The 17,991-nt window shown below is 40.2% G+C and overlaps 1 protein-coding gene across 1 annotated transcript; it reads right to left on the bottom strand.

The window, feature by feature from the left end:
- Positions 1 to 13,141: 13,141 nt before the first annotated feature.
- LOC124406063 lies at positions 13,142 to 16,302 on the bottom strand. The gene is made up of 3 exons (XM_046881408.1): positions 15,749 to 16,302; positions 13,616 to 13,830; positions 13,142 to 13,438 (listed from the first exon to the last, which is right to left on the bottom strand). The coding sequence occupies exons 1-3, from the start codon at positions 15,833 to 15,835 to the stop codon at positions 13,321 to 13,323; spliced, it is 420 nt and encodes a 139-aa protein (XP_046737364.1). The 5' UTR covers positions 15,836 to 16,302; the 3' UTR covers positions 13,142 to 13,320.
- Between the last annotated feature and the right edge of the window lie 1,689 nt (positions 16,303 to 17,991).

Here is a 17,991-nt window from a genome sequence, read left to right on the forward strand (position 1 = left end):
GAATCGATTCCACGCAATCCAAATACGCTGCGAGCCACGCATAAGGATTGATAGCCGAAAAACGATGGAATTCTTGACGTGACTATTTTTGCATCTGTTGTTCCAACGCAACTCTAGATGTCTTCTTCGCATTTCTGAGGGTACAATTGGTCTAGGAAGAGTCGTACAAATCGACTCCAGATGGAAAAATTCCTAGATAAAAAAGTTACAACAACAAGTAAAGCTGACCCCTTCCAACCATGGATCAAGACTCATGCCCAAAATGTATGGAATTTTACAGAAATTTTAACAGAGAGGAAAGCAAAATCACAAATAGCTGTCAAGTTTCAGCTGTTTATTCAATACGTTTTGAGTCTACATTGTAGTGCTTATAGTACAAGCGTTGGTGGTCAGGGTGTAGTAATTTAATGAGTTACCAAATAGCATGTTAAAATGAAAGACAAAAAAAAATGTTAAGTTATGTTTCAACAGCATGTATGGAATCTAATTATTGTACGGGAAAATGAGTGTGCGGTGAACAGTAACGGAGACAGAATATAAAAAATATTATATCAAATAGTGATGATCATAGTTTTTCAATATAGCTCAAGTTTTGGCCTGCGTCCAGATGCAACACGCCTCTGTCGGATAAGATATATGATGTGTGATACTGTATTCTCTATTTTGTATGACAAACATTGAAATGAATAATAAAAAATCAATATTCCCCGTATTTATTTTGGATTTTTTCAATTATTGGTCGTCTGGTATTCTAGATCTCTTTTTCGAACTCGCGACGATCCAATTATTCTAGAATGAATCAGGGGAATCGATTCTGAGTTTTGATGTTTTTTGCTCGGAAAAAAGTTGGGATTGCCCCTTTGGATTTTTGATGAAGAATTTTGATAACAATGAAAAATGCTGGAAACAACTCTTTATTGCACTATATCCACGTAGACTTGCGTAGAAAACCGATGAAACGCAGTGCGAATATACTACGAGCAACGGGTCGAGAGTTACAGCCAAAGAACGAGAGCCTCTTTTTGCATGCTTAGATATCTGCTGCCTGGTCTTTCCTTCGTAACTCCTCTGTTGTTGATCCTGCGATCTTTATAGTGTGTTTTATAACTTCCTAAGGGTTCATGTAATCTGGAAAGGGTCACATATATCAATTCGGAGACAAAAGATTTTTTGCCCAGAAAAAAAGTAAGGTTGACCCCTTGTGATTTTTGGTAATAATTTTGAAGACTTGAAAAAGTTCTGCAATTAATTCTTTGGGGCACTATTCCGAAGTAACTTTGCAAGAAAAATCGATTAGGCGCAGTCCCAATACACTGGAAGCAGCGGCTGGAAAGTTACAGCCGAAAAACTGGAGATTTTCATCGTCATTTTTCTGCTGTTGGCCCTACGCTCTTTTTCATGTGTTTTCTAAGTTCCTTGTGGTCGAATTACTCTAGAGAGGGTCATACCAATCGATTTCGACACGAAAAATTTTCGGCTCCCAAAATGGAGAAAAAACTAAGGCTAACCCCTTTGGATTTTTGACGAAAATTTCGACGTCTCTGAAAAGTGTTAAAATAAATTCTTTGAGGCACTATTCCGACGTAATTTTGCGAGAGAAATCGATTGGTCGCAGTCCCAATAGGCTGCGAGCAACGCCCGAAAAGTTACAGCCAAAAAACTGCTCATTTTCATCGTCATTTCTCAGCTGTTGGTCCTACGCTCTTTTCCATGTGTTTTCTGAGTTCCTTGGGGTCGAATTACTCTAGTGAGGGTCATACCAATCGATTCCGAGACGAAAAATTTTCGGCTCCCAAAATGGAGAAAAAACTAAGGCTAACCCCTTTGGATTTTTGACGAAAATTTCGACGTCTTTGAAAAGTGTTAAAATAAATTCTTTGAGGCACTATTCCGACGTAATTTTGCGAAAGAAATCGATTGGTCGCAGTCCCAATAGGCTGCGAGCAACGCCTTAAAAGTTACAGCCAAAAAACTACTTATTTTCATCGTCATTTCTCTGCTGTTGGTCCTACGCTCTTTTTCATGTGATTTCTGAGTTCCTTGGGGTCGAATTACTCTAGAGAGGGTCATACCAATCGATTCCGAGACGAAAAATTTTCGGCTTCCAAAATGGAGAAAAAACTAAGGCTAACCCCTTTGGATTTTTGACGAAAATTTCGACGTCTCTGAAAAGTGTTAAAATAAATTCTTTGAGGCACTATTCCGACGTAATTTTGCGAGAGAAATCGATTGGTCGCAGTCCCAATAGGCTGCGAGCAACGCCCGAAAAGTTACAGCCAAAAAACTGCTCATTTTCATCGTCATTTCTCAGCTGTTGGTCCTACGCTCTTTTTCATGTGTTTTCTAAGTTCCTTGGGGTCGAATTACTCTAGTGAGGGTCATACTAATCGATTCCGAGACGAAAAATTTTCGGCTCCCAAAATGGAGAAAAAACTAAGGCTAACCCCTTTGGATTTTTGACGAAAATTTCGACGTCTTCGAAAAGTGTTAAAATAAATTCTTTGAGGCACTATTCCGACGTAATTTTGCGAGAGAAATCGATTGGTCGCAGTCCCAATAGGCTATGAGCAACGCCTGAAAAGTTACAGCAGAAAAACTGCAAATTTTCATCGTCATTGCTCTGCTGTTGGTCCTACGCTTTTTTTCATGTGATTTCCGAGTTCCTTGGGGTCGAATTACTCTGGAGAGGGTCATACCAATCGATTCCGAGACGAAAAATTTTCGGCTTCCAAAATGGAGAAAAAACTAAGGCTAACCCCTTTGGATTTTTGACGAAAATTTCGACGTCTCTGAAAAGTGTTAAAATAAATTCTTTGAGGCACTATTCCGACGTAATTTTGCGAGAGAAATCGATTGGTCGCAGTCCCAATAGGCTGCGAGCAACGCCCGAAAAGTTACAGCCAAAAAACTGCTCATTTTCATCGTCATTTCTCAGCTGTTGGTCCTACGCTCTTTTTCATGTGTTTTCTGAGTTCCTTGGGGTCGAATTACTCTAGTGAGGGTCATACCAATCGATTCCGAGACGAAAAATTTTCAGCTCCCAAAATGGAGAAAAAACTAAGGCTAACCCCTTTGGATTTTTGACGAAAATTTCGACGTCTTCGAAAAGTGTTAAAATAAATTCTTTGAGGCACTATTCCGACGTGATTTTGCGAGAGAAATCGATTGGTCGCAGTCCCAATAGGCTGCGAGCAACGCCTTAAAAGTTACAGCCGAAAAACTACTTATTTTCATCGTCATTTCTCTGCTGTTGGTCCTACGCTCTTTTTCATGTGATTTCTGAGTTCCTTGGGGTCGAATTACTCTAGAGAGGGTCATACCAATCGATTCCGAGACGAAAAATTTTCGGCTTCCAAAATGGAGAAAAAACTAAGGCTAACCCCTTTGGATTTTTGACGAAAATTTCGACGTCTCTGAAAAGTGTTAAAATAAATTCTTTGAGGCACTATTCCGACGTAATTTTGCGAGAGAAATCGATTGGTCGCAGTCCCAATAGGCTATGAGCAACGCCTGAAAAGTTACAGCAGAAAAACTGCAAATTTTCATCGTCATTGCTCTGCTGTTGGTCCTACGCTTTTTTTCATGTGATTTCCGAGTTCCTTGGGGTCGAATTACTCTAGTGAGGGTCATACCAATCGATTCCGAGACGAAAAATTTTCGGCTTCCAAAATGGAGAAAAAACTAAGGCTAACCCCTTTGGATTTTTGACGAAAATTTCGACGTCTTCGAGAAGTGTTAAAATAAATTCTTTGAGGCACTATTCCGACGTAATTTTGCGAGAGAAATCGATTGGTCGCAGTCCCAATAGGCTGCGAGCAACGCCCGAAAAGTTACAGCCAAAAAACTGCTCATTTTCATCGTCATTTCTCAGCTGTTGGTCCTACGCTCTTTTTCATGTGTTTTCTAAGTTCCTTGGGGTCGAATTACTCTAGTGAGGGTCATACTAATCGATTCCGAGACGAAAAATTTTCGGCTCCCAAAATGGAGAAAAAACTAAGGCTAACCCCTTTGGATTTTTGACGAAAATTTCGACGTCTTCGAAAAGTGTTAAAATAAATTCTTTGAGGCACTATTCCGACGTGATTTTGCGAGAGAAATCGATTGGTCGCAGTCCCAATAGGCTGCGAGCAACGCCTTAAAAGTTACAGCCGAAAAACTACTTATTTTCATCGTCATTTCTCAGCTGTTGGTCCTACGCTCTTTTTCATGTGTTTTCTGAGTTCCTTAGGGTCGAATTACTCTAGTGAGGGTCATACCAATCGATTCCGAGACGAAAAATTTTCGGCTCCCAAAATGGAGAAAAAACTAAGGCTAACCCCTTTGGATTTTTGACGAAAATTTCGACGTCTTCGAAAAGTGTTAAAATAAATTCTTCGAGGCACTATTCCGACGTAATTTTGCGAGAGAAATCGATTGGTCGCAGTCCCAATAGGCTGCGAGCAACGCCCGAAAAGTTACAGCCAAAAAACTGCTCATTTTCATCGTCATTTCTCAGCTGTCGGTCCTACGCTCTTTTTCATGTGTTTTCTGAGTTCCTCGGGGTCGAATTACTCTAGTGAGGGTCATACCAATCGATTCCGAGACGAAAAATTTTCGGCTCCCGAAATGGAGAAAAAACTAAGGCTAACCCCTTTGGATTTTTGACGAAAATTTCGACGTCTTCGAGAAGTGTTAAAATAAATTCTTTGAGGCACTATTCCGACGTAATTTTGCGAGAGAAATCGATTGGTCGCAGTCCCAATAGGCTGCGAGCAACGCCCGAAAAGTTACAGCCAAAAAACTGCTCATTTTCATCGTCATTTCTCAGCTGTTGGTCCTACGCTCTTTTCCATGTGTTTTCTGAGTTCCTTGGGGTCGAATTACTCTAGTGAGGGTCATACCAATCGATTCCGAGACGAAAAATTTTCGGCTCCCAAAATGGAGAAAAAACTAAGGCTAACCCCTTTGGATTTTTGACGAAAATTTCGACGTCTCTGAAAAGTGTTGAAATAAATTCTTTGAGGCACTATTCCGACGTAATTTTGCGAGAGAAATCGATTGGTCGCAGTCCCAATAGGCTGCGAGCAACGCCCGAAAAGTTACAGCCAAAAAACTGCTCATTTTCATCGTCATTTCTCAGCTGTTGGTCCTACGCTCTTTTTCATGTGTTTTCTGAGTTCCTTGGGGTCGAATTACTCTAGTGAGGGTCATACCAATCGATTCCGAGACGAAAAATTTTCGGCTCCCAAAATGGAGAAAAAACTAAGGCTAACCCCTTTGGATTTTTGACGAAAATTTCGACGTCTTCGAAAAGTGTTAAAATAAATTCTTTGAGGCACTATTCCGACGTAATTTTGCGAGAGAAATCGATTGGTCGCAGTCCCAATAGGCTGCGAGCAACGCCCGAAAAGTTACAGCCAAAAAACTGCTCATTTTCATCGTCATTTCTCAGCTGTCGGTCCTACGCTCTTTTTCATGTGTTTTCTGAGTTCCTCGGGGTCGAATTACTCTAGTGAGGGTCATACTAATCGATTCCGAGACGAAAAATTTTCGGCTCCCGAAATGGAGAAAAAACTAAGGCTAACCCCTTTGGATTTTTGACGAAAATTTCGACGTCTTCGAAAAGTGTTAAAATAAATTCTTTGAGGCACTATTCCGACGTAATTTTGCGAGAGAAATCGATTGGTCGCAGTCCCAATAGGCTGCGAGCAACGCCCGAAAAGTTACAGCCAAAAAACTGCTCATTTTCATCGTCATTTCTCAGCTGTTGGTCCTACGCTCTTTTTCATGTGTTTTCCGAGTTCCTTGGGGTCGAATTACTGTAGTGAGGGTCATACCAATCGATTCCGAGACGATAAATTTTCGGCTCCCAAAATGGAGAAAAAACTAAGGCTAACCCCTTTGGATTTTTGACGAAAATTTCGACGTCTTCGAAAAGTGTTAAAATAAATTCTTTGAGGCACTATTCCGACGTGATTTTGCGAGAGAAATCGATTGGTCGCAGTCCCAATAGGCTGCGAGCAACGCCTTCAAAGTTACAGCCGAAAAACTACTTATTTTCATCGTCATTTCTCTGCTGTTGGTCCTACGCTCTTTTCCATGTGATTTCTGAGTTCCTTGGGGTCGAATTACTCTAGAGAGGGTCATACCAATCGATTTCGAGACGAAGAATTTTCGGCTTCCAAAATGGAGAAAAAACTAAGGCTAACCCCTTTGGATTTTTGACGAAAATTTCGACGTCTCTGAAAAGTGTTAAAATAAATTCTTTGAGGCACTATTCCGACGTAATTTTGCGAGAGAAATCGATTGGTCGCAGTCCCAATAGGCTGCGAGCAACGCCCGAAAAGTTACAGCCAAAAAACTGCTCATTTTCATCGTCATTTCTCAGCTGTTGGTCCTACGCTCTTTTTCATGTGTTTTCTGAGTTTCTTGGGGTCGAATTACTCTAGTGAGGGTCATACCAATCGATTCCGAGACGAAAAATTTTCAGCTCCCAAAATGGAGAAAAAAACTAAGGCTAACCCCTTTGGATTTTTGACGAAAATTTCGACGTCTTCGAAAAGTGTTAAAATAAATTCTTTGAGGCACTATTCCGACGTAATTTTGCGAGAGAAATCGATTGGTCGCAGTCCCAATAGGCTGCGAGCAACGCCCGAAAAGTTACAGCCAAAAAACTGCTCATTTTCATCGTCATTTCTCAGCTGTTGGTCCTACGCTCTTTTTCATGTGTTTTCTGAGTTCCTTGGGGTCGAATTACTCTAGTGAGGGTCATACCAATCGATTCCGAGACGAAAAATTTTCGGCTCCCAAAATGGAGAAAAAACTAAGGCTAACCCCTTTGGATTTTTGACGAAAATTTCGACGTCTTCGAAAAGTGTTAAAATAAATTCTTTGAGGCACTATTCCGACGTGATTTTGCGAGAGAAATCGATTGGTCGCAGTCCCAATAGGCTGCGAGCAACGCCTTAAAAGTTACAGCCGAAAAACTACTTATTTTCATCGTCATTTCTCTGCTGTTGGTCCTACGCTCTTTTTCATGTGATTTCTGAGTTCCTTGGGGTCGAATTACTCTAGAGAGGGTCATACCAATCGATTCCGAGAAGAAAAATTTTCGGCTTCCACAATGGAGAAAAAACTAAGGCTAACCCCTTTGGATTTTTGACGAAAATTTCGACGTCTCTGAAAAGTGTTAAAATAAATTCTTTGAGGCACTATTCCGACGTAATTTTGCGAGAGAAATCGATTGGTCGCAGTCCCAATAGGCTGCGAGCAACGCCCGAAAAGTTACAGCCAAAAAACTGCTCATTTTCATCGTCATTTCTCAGCTGTTGGTCCTACGCTCTTTTTCATGTGTTTTCTGAGTTCCTTGGGGTCGAATTACTCTAGTGAGGGTCATACCAATCGATTCCGAGACGAAAAATTTTCGGCTCCCAAAATGGAGAAAAAACTAAGGCTAACCCCTTTGGATTTTTGACGAAAATTTCGACGTCTTCGAAAAGTGTTAAAATAAATTCTTTGAGGCACTATTCCGACGTAATTTTGCGAGAGAAATCGATTGGTCGCAGTCCCAATAGGCTGCGAGCAACGCCTTAAAAGTTACAGCCGAAAAACTACTTATTTTCATCGTCATTTCTCTGCTGTTGGTCCTACGCTCTTTTTCATGTGATTTCTGAGTTCCTTGGGGTCGAATTACTCTAGAGAGGGTCATACCAATCGATTCCGAGACGAAAAATTTTCGGCTTTCAAAATGGAGAAAAAACCAAGGCTAACCCCTTTGGATTTTTGACGAAAATTTCGACGTCTTCGAAAAGTGTTAAAATAAATTCTTTGAGGCACTATTCCGACGTAATTTTGCGAGAGAAATCGATTGGTCGCAGTCCCAATAGGCTGCGAGCAACGCCCGAAAAGTTACAGCCAAAAAACTGCTCATTTTCATCGTCATTTCTCAGCTGTTGGTCCTACGCTCTTTTTCATGTGTTTTCTGAGTTCCTTGGGGTCGAATTACTCTAGTGAGGGTCATACCAATCGATTCCGAGACGAAAAATTTTCGGCTCCCAAAATGGAGAAAAAACTAAGGCTAACCCCCTTGGATTTTTGACGAAAATTTCGATGTCTTCGAAAAGTGTTGAAATAAGATCTTTGAGGCACTATTCCGACGTAATTCCGCGAGAGAAATCGATTGGTCCCAGTCTCAATAGGCTGCGAGCAACGCCTTAAAAGTTACAGCCGAGAAACTGCTTATTTTTATCGTCATTTCTCTGCTGTTGGTCCTACGCTCTTTTCCATGTATTTTTTGAGTTCCTGGTCGTCCAACCAGTCAAGAAAGGGTCATACAGGTCGATTTGGAGATGACAAATCTATGGCAGTAGAAAAAGGAAGGCTCCTGAAATCTGTAGAACATCCGATTGTGAGTCGAGGTGGCTGCTCGAAAATAGCGACCATTAGTCAGTTATTCATTACACTGTCAGAGATATTTTTGCTATATCTCTCAATGTATGCCTGGTAGCTCAAAACGTGATACGATCGCCGCTTACGTGCTTCTCCATTCATAACTAGGCAATTCGGAGATATTTTAGTATAAAACTACTTTTGGTACAACGAGAACTTCTGAACCGAGGAGGTTACTCGAAAACGAGGACTGACTGATGGATTGCTTGTAGCCTTGATGCTGTATTACCATACTGAATCCATGACTGCTGGCTTCAGAGGGAATGCTATCGAGCTTGCTGAGCGAGCCATGGATCGAAAGTGATAACCGAACAGAATAAAATTAGCACTAACTGTTTAGAGAAGAGGTCAAGACAAATCACAATTTCATAAGTTCAAAGTATAGGTTTCAGTTTATTCAATATGCCTTATTCGTAATACAAGTGTTCAGGTGTCAGTGTATAGTACTTCAACAAGTTGCCAAATAGTTTTGCGGAGTAAGACAACAAAACTCGCAAAAGATTGATTGAACATTACATAAGAAATCTAACTATCATATGATACAGAAGAAGTGCAATCCACAATACCGCAGGCCGAATATGATAAATGTTATATGAGATCGTTATAATCCTAATTGGTAAGTAGAGTTTAAGCTCCGTTCTGCATACAGGTGCAATGCCTCTCCGCAGGAAACGATATGTATAATATTGCATTGTTACTATTTGATGTAATTCGTATTGAAATAAATCAATGAGTAAATTGATCCCTTTGTATTTTCTCTGTATTTTCTAAGCTGTTGGTGCTAATACGATCTTTGAAATCCCTCCTCCGCTGTGCTAGGCGTTCAATTTGTCTGAATAGGGTCCTCTGATTTAATTTAAAGGCAAAAAGTTTGTCGCCCCAAAATGAAAGAAAAAGCTAGGCAAACGCTTCAGATTTTTGGTGAAAATTTTGATGAATTTAAATAATGCTAGAATTAAGTTTTCGATGCACTATACCGACTTAATTTTTGTGAGGGGCATCGATTGCGTGTTGTTCGAATACACCATCAGCTACTTCATCTTGCTTTTCCATTTTCTCAATTTTTTCACACTGCCAATTAACAATCAAAAGTTTTCAAATTCTTGTAATAAAAATGTAACTGAGATCCATTGGCCTAACTATATGGGTTTCGCCGCACGTCATTCAAACCGTGTGTTGGTACTCTTGGTACCCATTTTCATGAGCGCTTTTTATCGCTGACGACGTGGCGTTGCCGCTTCAAGTTGCCGTCGCGTTAATTTAACGCCCGTGAAAATCCAGCCTATTATGCTAAGGATTGTTAAGGGCAGTCAACAATGAGCAATAGTATGAAGCGCACGAAACAACACGTACAGCGCGCCTTTGGAATTCTTAAAAACCCGCTCAAGTCAAAGCTGGTAAGGAAGTTCATTCATTCATTTCAAGTCAAGCTGGTAATCACAGACATTGATCTATGCGGTGGAAGAAGAGTAACGTTCTGTATTGCCGGTACAGCCGGTAGAATGCAGTGATGCAGTGACGCTTTGACGATAACATTGTTATTACCGTCAACTGAAGATGATACCTATAATACTTTCAGTCAACATCACCGCTTATCGCAATGTCCAAATCAACACTTTCATCTACGCCTGACGCTGTGGATCACGGCAATTCGATAAGCATCGACCCGTGTCGTGTGCTACCCGCTTCAACATAACATACCGTAGGACGTTGATAGTCATTTCTTGCCACATACTTTGTTCACGAAATATTGGAAATATTTTAAATACGAAATGTGGTTGAGCCTTATTTGATCGTCGGGATGAACTAAACTGCACAACATTTATCTTCGTGCATACTTAACCTGCAGGAGCCGTTTCGGACTCATTTTACCCTCAGATATTCGAACGAATAATAAAACATCTCACGATCGACAACAGCAAAAATACATCAAAATTGAGTCGTTTTTCGGCTCCGTGTATGCTCCGATTACGGCAGCGACTTTAGGCTATGCGCAATTCCTGTCTTCTGCAAATCTGGTCCGAATAGGGTTTGAGTTGACTAATTTCAGTATTTCTCAAAATTCGCAAAAAATCAATTGAAACAATACAAAAGGGTTGAATTTTAGTTTTTTGCGAGGCTAAAAACTTTCCGTCTCAGAAATGATTTCAGTTACCCTTTCCAAACTAATTGAACTCCGATGAATTCAATATAAATCAAACGGGTGGAACGAAATTTTGGAAAATTTTTCATCCTTAAGTTTTCTCCTCTCACACTCGATTTGTAGATGCCTACCTTAACACATTCTAAGTCAGGTATTACAAAACGTTAACTAGATCATCGTAGAATTAAGAGTCGATCCAAAATCCGTATAATAGGTATGATATTATCTATCTGTTAACAAAGAATGAAACATAACAACTTCAAGGTGACAATAGTTTTAATACAATAATATTACATTCGATGATAGATATGGGTTAGTCGTCATATCGCAATAATATCATTATCATTTGTAGTAATTATATTATCCATACATGTAATTTTAATTTGTGTATACATTTATTGTAACGTTAGATGAAATACTGCGTATAAATACATTGAACTAAGATTTTTCCTAAATAACTAGTGGGATCCTAAGTTTACGAACGTCGAAGATATCCTTGCTCTCAAATGAAATAACGACTTGCTTCCATTATACTCTCAATACGCTGGTAGTATTATGTGATGAGAATATGTCATCGGAATCTCATAATTTTCAACAGACATAATCTGACACCATTTTTTGAGTTTACAAATTCGTTAAATGTCTGATTGATAAATCAGAAAAGTATTGAACGTTTAGTATATTTGAAATTCTTCGGAAATTTCATAACGAATGTAATATTATTCGTAATTATAATAGCCAGTTATGGTGATAAAAATAAATACTTAGAAACTGATCAGTCACCAATTGCTGCATTCATTTTTTTTTTTTTTTTTTTTCGCTGTATTTGTCATAAGTGTTATCATTACAATGATTAGCATTGTTTCTTTCACAAATATATCTCCCATCCTTACTATTGAGATGTATGTATATAAATATATGGCATGTTTATAGAGTAGCTATAACGGAAAGCGAAATAAACTTTCCCGGCAATTTTCACAATAACTACATCAACGAAAAGTTGCAGTGACACAAAAAACAATGTTCATTTTGCCTGGTTTGTACAAAATCTTAAGTAACAAATAACATTATCATCAAGTTTGATTTTCTTTTCATAAATAATAGTTTCCGTGTTATTATATTATACAAAGTGAAGTTATTTACCGCGATTATAAAATTATGTGTATTATTTTTTCGCATTACTCTTTTCCAGGTCTTATTTTTCTTTTTTTTTTCTTTTTTTTTTTTGTTCTTTTAAGTACGTCAAGGGTGTTGGCATGTGGGCGCGCTGGATCTTTATGAAAATACTGTGACTACTTTACTAAATAGCCTACAAACTGTAGATGTTTTAAGGTGATATTAACAATACGTACCCTAATATTATATGTGTATTATTATACTTATCTGACTTACAATTAAATATTTATCCTCTACACTACATCATGTCATCATTATTGTATCATTGTTATATTTCTAAAGAGGCTGGCATAACCGACTGGATTCAGAAAGCGTACACATTATCTGTATAGTGATATTAGCATATTTCTAGAAAATGTTAAACCCATCACACGGAACACCAGATAGTTGTAATCAATCAATGTAACTACAGGTATGTTTACCTAGATGTAAATGTTTAGGTTCATAAACAGTGTACATATACATACACGATTGACGCTAGCGTCAGAAATTATGGTGTTGGTACCAAGATTCTTTTTTCTTCTTTTCTCATGTTTTCTTTCAATTTCAGCTTTTTTTTTTACTTTTTTTTTACATATATAAGCGAAATAGTTGGGCGGAGTGTGTATAGCTTACTGCAGTTCAAATAATACCACTATTATGGAAATGTACAACAGGAAGTGTGTGAATTCATGGGAATGCGAAATCGTCGTTGAAATACACATAAAGAGAAAAAAAAGAAAACCCGTTACAGTGTAAACTGCGCGACGGGTAACAATAAGAAGAATCTTAAGTTTTTTCCAAGATGAAAAATAGTAATATTGCATGGGAATAATATATGCTTTTTTCCAGTTAGCCTTTTCTTTCTCACAAAAAAGTGTACAGCGAAAAAAAAACCAAACTATTTCTACACTATTTAGGGAATTTGTAATATATACGCAGTTTGTGAATAAATAGTTGATTTGAAAACGAAAAAAAAACAACAGAAAATTTGACGTATCAACGCGTTGCACGTTTTCACAATAGATTTGAGCGCGGGGAAAAGTAATAATTAAATCTTCTTACCTAACTTGTATTATTGTAGTATATATATAATGTATAACCCCACGTAACGGTATATATCCACATTATACGTATATATCCACACGTCACTTGGCTGTACGTGTTATTTGGGCCGTAGGTAGCATAATGTATGTCATGACAATTGCATGTATATAAAGATTTTAGAAACAAAATTTTTCTTCATTTGCTCTAAGTGACATGGTTTTTATTTTCTCGTATTTTGCTTCCAATTTTTCAATATCATTTGTATAAATTTTCTTCGCCTTTCTTCATTTTATACATATACACAGTTTCACGCTGCATAATATGTAACCGGCGCGTATCGTGACGTGATATTTTTTTTTTTTTTTTTTAATTTATGCTCTGTTATTACGTTCATTTAATTTATTACCGAAAATTCTCCACACGAACTGACGGATACACAATAAAACTGTGTCATTCGCGCAGTAGTGCACGTAGGTATGTCTTACGCCAAGTACATTTCATACTGCTTGCCATACATACGTACGTACGTTTTAGTCAGGATTCCTCTTTTACGGCGGCGACACGATGTCGGTCGCGCTAACGTTGCTCCTACATCTGTAGACATAAGCGCTGGCCGACAAGTCGTCGTCCGTTCTTACGCACTTGAATGAGGATGGGCAGGGGCATCTGAAAAGCAAGAAGCAAAGGAAAACGTCAATAAATAGTAAAAACTTGTGCAAGACTTTTTCTCACCGTTTTACTTCGTCATTTATTTAATTTTACGCACGCGTATTATCCGAAAAACTTGATGCGTTTGGAAATCTTTAATCGCAAGGAAACTTCGTCATAGTCGATGGCACTTACGTGTTCTTCATGAAGAATTCTATCCGCCTTTCGAATGGCGTGTAAATCGCCCATCCACACGGTGCCGTTTTCTGGCAAGGTCTATCGGAATTGGATCTGCGCGCTCGAATACTTTCCGGAAACTCGTGTCCATCTCCGACACTGATCAGCCCTCCAGCCTCCGCCCGAGTCTCATCCGCACTGTTTGTGCCATCCTGCAGTTTGTCCTGAATTAACTGTAATACAGATGATCATATAGATCAGGTTGTAACGATGCAATGATATCGATTAATCCGTGAAATTCCAAGACTGCGATATTCTTTTGCTCCTGTCATCACTAATCTCCTCTTTTCAATCGACTTCTGCTGTGTTAGTTCACTAGATTGTATATTAATTATTATCGATCAACTGGTAATTTGTTGAACAGGAGGTGGCAACTCGGGGAAAGAAGAAGAAGAAGAAGAATTTTATCAAGGATGTTTCACTGAGAAAAAAGTGAAACCGTGATTACAATATTTCATGAGTACAGAAATGACGAGAGATTACTTCACAAATGATTTTACTTTGACTAGGTAATTTTGTACGATTTCTAAGATTTCACATGACTTCTTGAATCTGTAAAGAGATTTTTGTAATCCTGAATGATTTCTCATGACTACCAATGATTATTGATGTGGAATTTCATTTTAACACTACTGATTTCAGTTTCATTTCGGAGACGACGAAATCATTTCCAATGATATTTCCACCGTGATTACTTGAGTGGAAAACCCCTTGAGAATTATCGACGAGGTGAATAAGAATTTAAACTCGGAAGAAGATAACGTTGAAGCGCAAAGGAATCATCGCGAAAAACGAAAACTATTCTCGTTTATCCATTAATTGTTTTCAACAAAAAGTTGACTTCACCTCTTGCCCTGAATTTTGAACGAAGAGTTGAATATTTGAACGCCAAAACAATTAGTGGCGAACTATTTAATAACACTGCAAAAAGTGATAGAAAAAAGTCAACCGAATTTTCATTCACGAGAAAGTAACAACGGTCTCACTTTTCAGATCGGTATTCGACCGGTAAGGCTAGCGATTCCCTGAATTTCTTGTGCGACAACGAAAACGTATTTTTTTTTTCTTGCTCTATCACGAATTAGACGGCAATTTGATCGAGGAACGTGGATTTGCCCACGTCCACATGCCATTATACGTAGGACGGAAGCGAAGCCGCAGGATTACAACCGAATCAACGATCACTCTATATGCTATGGATGTGCATATTGCATATTGCAGCTTGCGTCGGAGTTGTGCGAGTGCAAGCTGGCGCAGCAAATGCGTCGCATATACCTACTAGACGTGCATCATCATGAATGCGTGGACTCTCAATTTATGAATGAAATGTTCCATACGGAGTCGCGTGACTTGCCAGTGGATTATTATTAAATCTAGACTCAACTGGTTCGGTGTAATTAGTGCAGCGCAGTCCATACACAGCGAAACCCCGACGCCGAGCCTCGACTCTTGATGTGCGTAAGTGTAATCATTTCGGCGCATGCGATTAGGAAACATCAGTTGAATCTCACTCGCGTTTGTGTATAATTCTTGGACTCACATTCATTCGGGGTCGCGAAACTGTCGCCCCGGTGATCTCTCAATAATCGCTAAGGCGGACTCTGATAACTTTCGTGCCGCATACAGCACGATTGTTTATATAATAATAGCTATATTAATTAGTGGACGCTACTTTGTTGTGGGACGGATGGATGGATGGATAAATTCCGAGGCGCCATTCTACCAAGTATTCCGACAATATCGAGCTGCGGATATCCAAGCGGGAGGAGGATAAAAACCGAGTAGATAGGTACGTAGTAACGTCACCCATGATCATCTAGTATGTACCTAGCGCCAAGTTCCAAAGTTCCGACCTTAAGGACTCGAGCTTCGGTCCGTCACGACGGTGCGCCCACGTTGGGTCACGCATGGATCTGGCGATAAATCTGGATGCCAGTTGACATTGACCCTGCGTGCGGGGCTTTTATGTGTATACTAGATGGTCTAGGGCGTGAGGTGTGTATAGGAAAGGGAGTGTGCGAGAGACGGTGGTAATGACGATGCACCGAATAACAAGGTATCGTGTTTGTGGCACAACAGGTACCTACTCACCAAGTTGTAAACGGCCGCAGCGTTGATCAGCGAGCAGAACCATAACGCGGAGATGATAAAGCACAGGGTTAGTCGAAACGCAGCCATGTCTGATGTGCGGCGGGTATTCGTTCCTTACTAATTTCAAATCAACGCGAAGAACGCAGCCTCAGCTTCAATTCGCCGACTGCGTAAAGGTCCCGGTCCGGGTTTCGTCTTTCGCCTAGGTACGCGTCTCTCCGACGATCCGCCCTGCGCACGGCTGGGAAGTTGTATAGCTGCAGTATTATTATACTCGAGTATTATTATACTCGAGGAGACGACTTTTGTCTTCTCTGTCGAAGTGCCTTCGCCGCTGAGATTCGAAAATCCGTCGTGTAACCGCCGACGCGCACAGAACTGCTACTGGCGTGCAAAAATATGTACTTTTCTGTGCAATCTAATCGTAAAGTAACGCCGAAATTATCGGATCTCTGCCGATACTTGACGAACCACGCGAGACTTACTACTGAAAACTGACTCGCCTTAACGCGATGGGAAAAAAGTCGAGGACCTGTCACTCTCTCAAGTGAGGAGGCTCGCGCTGCGGAGGGTTTATATAGAGGCTCGGCTCAGCTAGCTCTCAGCCCCACGGTGGTGGGGAGAGACTACGCTAGAAGTTATAATATTAGTTGTAAGTTCAACTTAAGTAGCGACTTGTGGGAGGCAGTAATAATAATAACGATAATGAATCACGGGAAGGGACGAGAAGGGAAGGGAAGGGAAGGGAATGGAAGGGAGCTCCGCCACTCAGAGACGGGCTTTTGCTAATAATCCTCCCCTTCTTTCCCTGCCTCTCCGATCATAACCTCGAGGAGCCGCAGTTTCAAATTTCGAACGTTCGAACGCGGCTGCGTACTACTTTGGCGGGAATCCCCGCGTGTCCGGCAACTCGTCTCTCCTGTTTTCCCCGTTTTGCGTATTTAAAAACTCGAGGGATCTCCCGTGGAAAATCGATCTTGATGGTCCATGGCCCGATATACCACACCTCTGCAACGTCGTAATTATTGTCGATCTTAAATTTTCTCCCGAATACTTTTCGATGCAGGTTACCCTTTACACATCTGCTTTGCATGAATACATAGGCATATGTACAGTATATATGTAAGCATATACCGCGACTACTTGGCGAGTTTATCGGCAGTTATTTTAGACTTCAAAGAAAACCATTGAAATCTTTCGCGAATATTAGTTACACGAACACTATACGCAGCTTAAATCTCACGCGTGTAACCTCGCGGCGTCCATACGACGAGTCTCTTTTCGGTGTCCTTTATTCTTCCTGTCGCATGCACCTCGTGCTCTTTTGCTCGGCACCGCACAACGGTGAAAAACTGGATACATTTTGCTCAAAATTACCAAGTTTTCTTGCCAAGTTGTTCAGATCTCAGAACTTGAACCCTTCTAAGACGGTGGCGAAAGTCGCGGCGGCGAGCAGTTGCAAAAATATGAAACAACGAATTTTCACGTTCGTTCCGAAACGAAACGTGTATTTAAGAAGATGATGTAACATGACGAAATAAGAAAATGAGATAAGGAAGACATAGCGTCGTTATATATGTTGAATAAAACTGATATTGCCTGCGTATCAGAAACGAAGAACAAGCGTCGTCGGTTTTAAGGAAAAAAATTCTCACGAGTTCCAAATTAATAAAGATCCCTCAATTTTCCTGACTCTCCCTGCCGGCTACTGAAACCACTTTCTGGATAATTTTGCTTTAAAAAATTTTTTATTTCACACCGAGTGGTTGAAAATTTCGTGAACAATCTTACGGGGAATCTCAGCATTTCTCTTCAATTCCACGGAAGATCTCCGGGCTGTAGGCTGGAGGAGGGTTTAGGGCACGACGCTGGAAAATTCATGTGATACCTATGGGGCCGACCGTGAAGGAGAGAGGGATTGATTAACGGCAGTGATGCGTGACTCGACGGAGGCTCGCCTCACGCCATCCAATCCAAGCTCCTCCTCCTTCTCGTGACGTCACGTCACCTCATACTCGACCCGATTCTAGTGCAGCGGCAACAACCAGCGTCTAACTTGTTGAAAACTTCTCGGTCATCGTTACACGTTACGAACCACGCCACGACGAAGACTTAAGTACGCCTTGTTTACCTCACGTTTAACGCTGTAACTTGTTTTTCAAAATAACGACAGTGCAGCTTCGTTCACTCAAAATCATCGTTATTTCAAATAATCGATTTTTTTCGCCATGTGCCGAAAAGAC

Source organism: Diprion similis, chromosome 4 (assembly GCF_021155765.1).
Source record: "Diprion similis isolate iyDipSimi1 chromosome 4, iyDipSimi1.1, whole genome shotgun sequence".
Classification (NCBI taxonomy): Eukaryota; Metazoa; Arthropoda; class Insecta; order Hymenoptera; family Diprionidae; genus Diprion; species Diprion similis.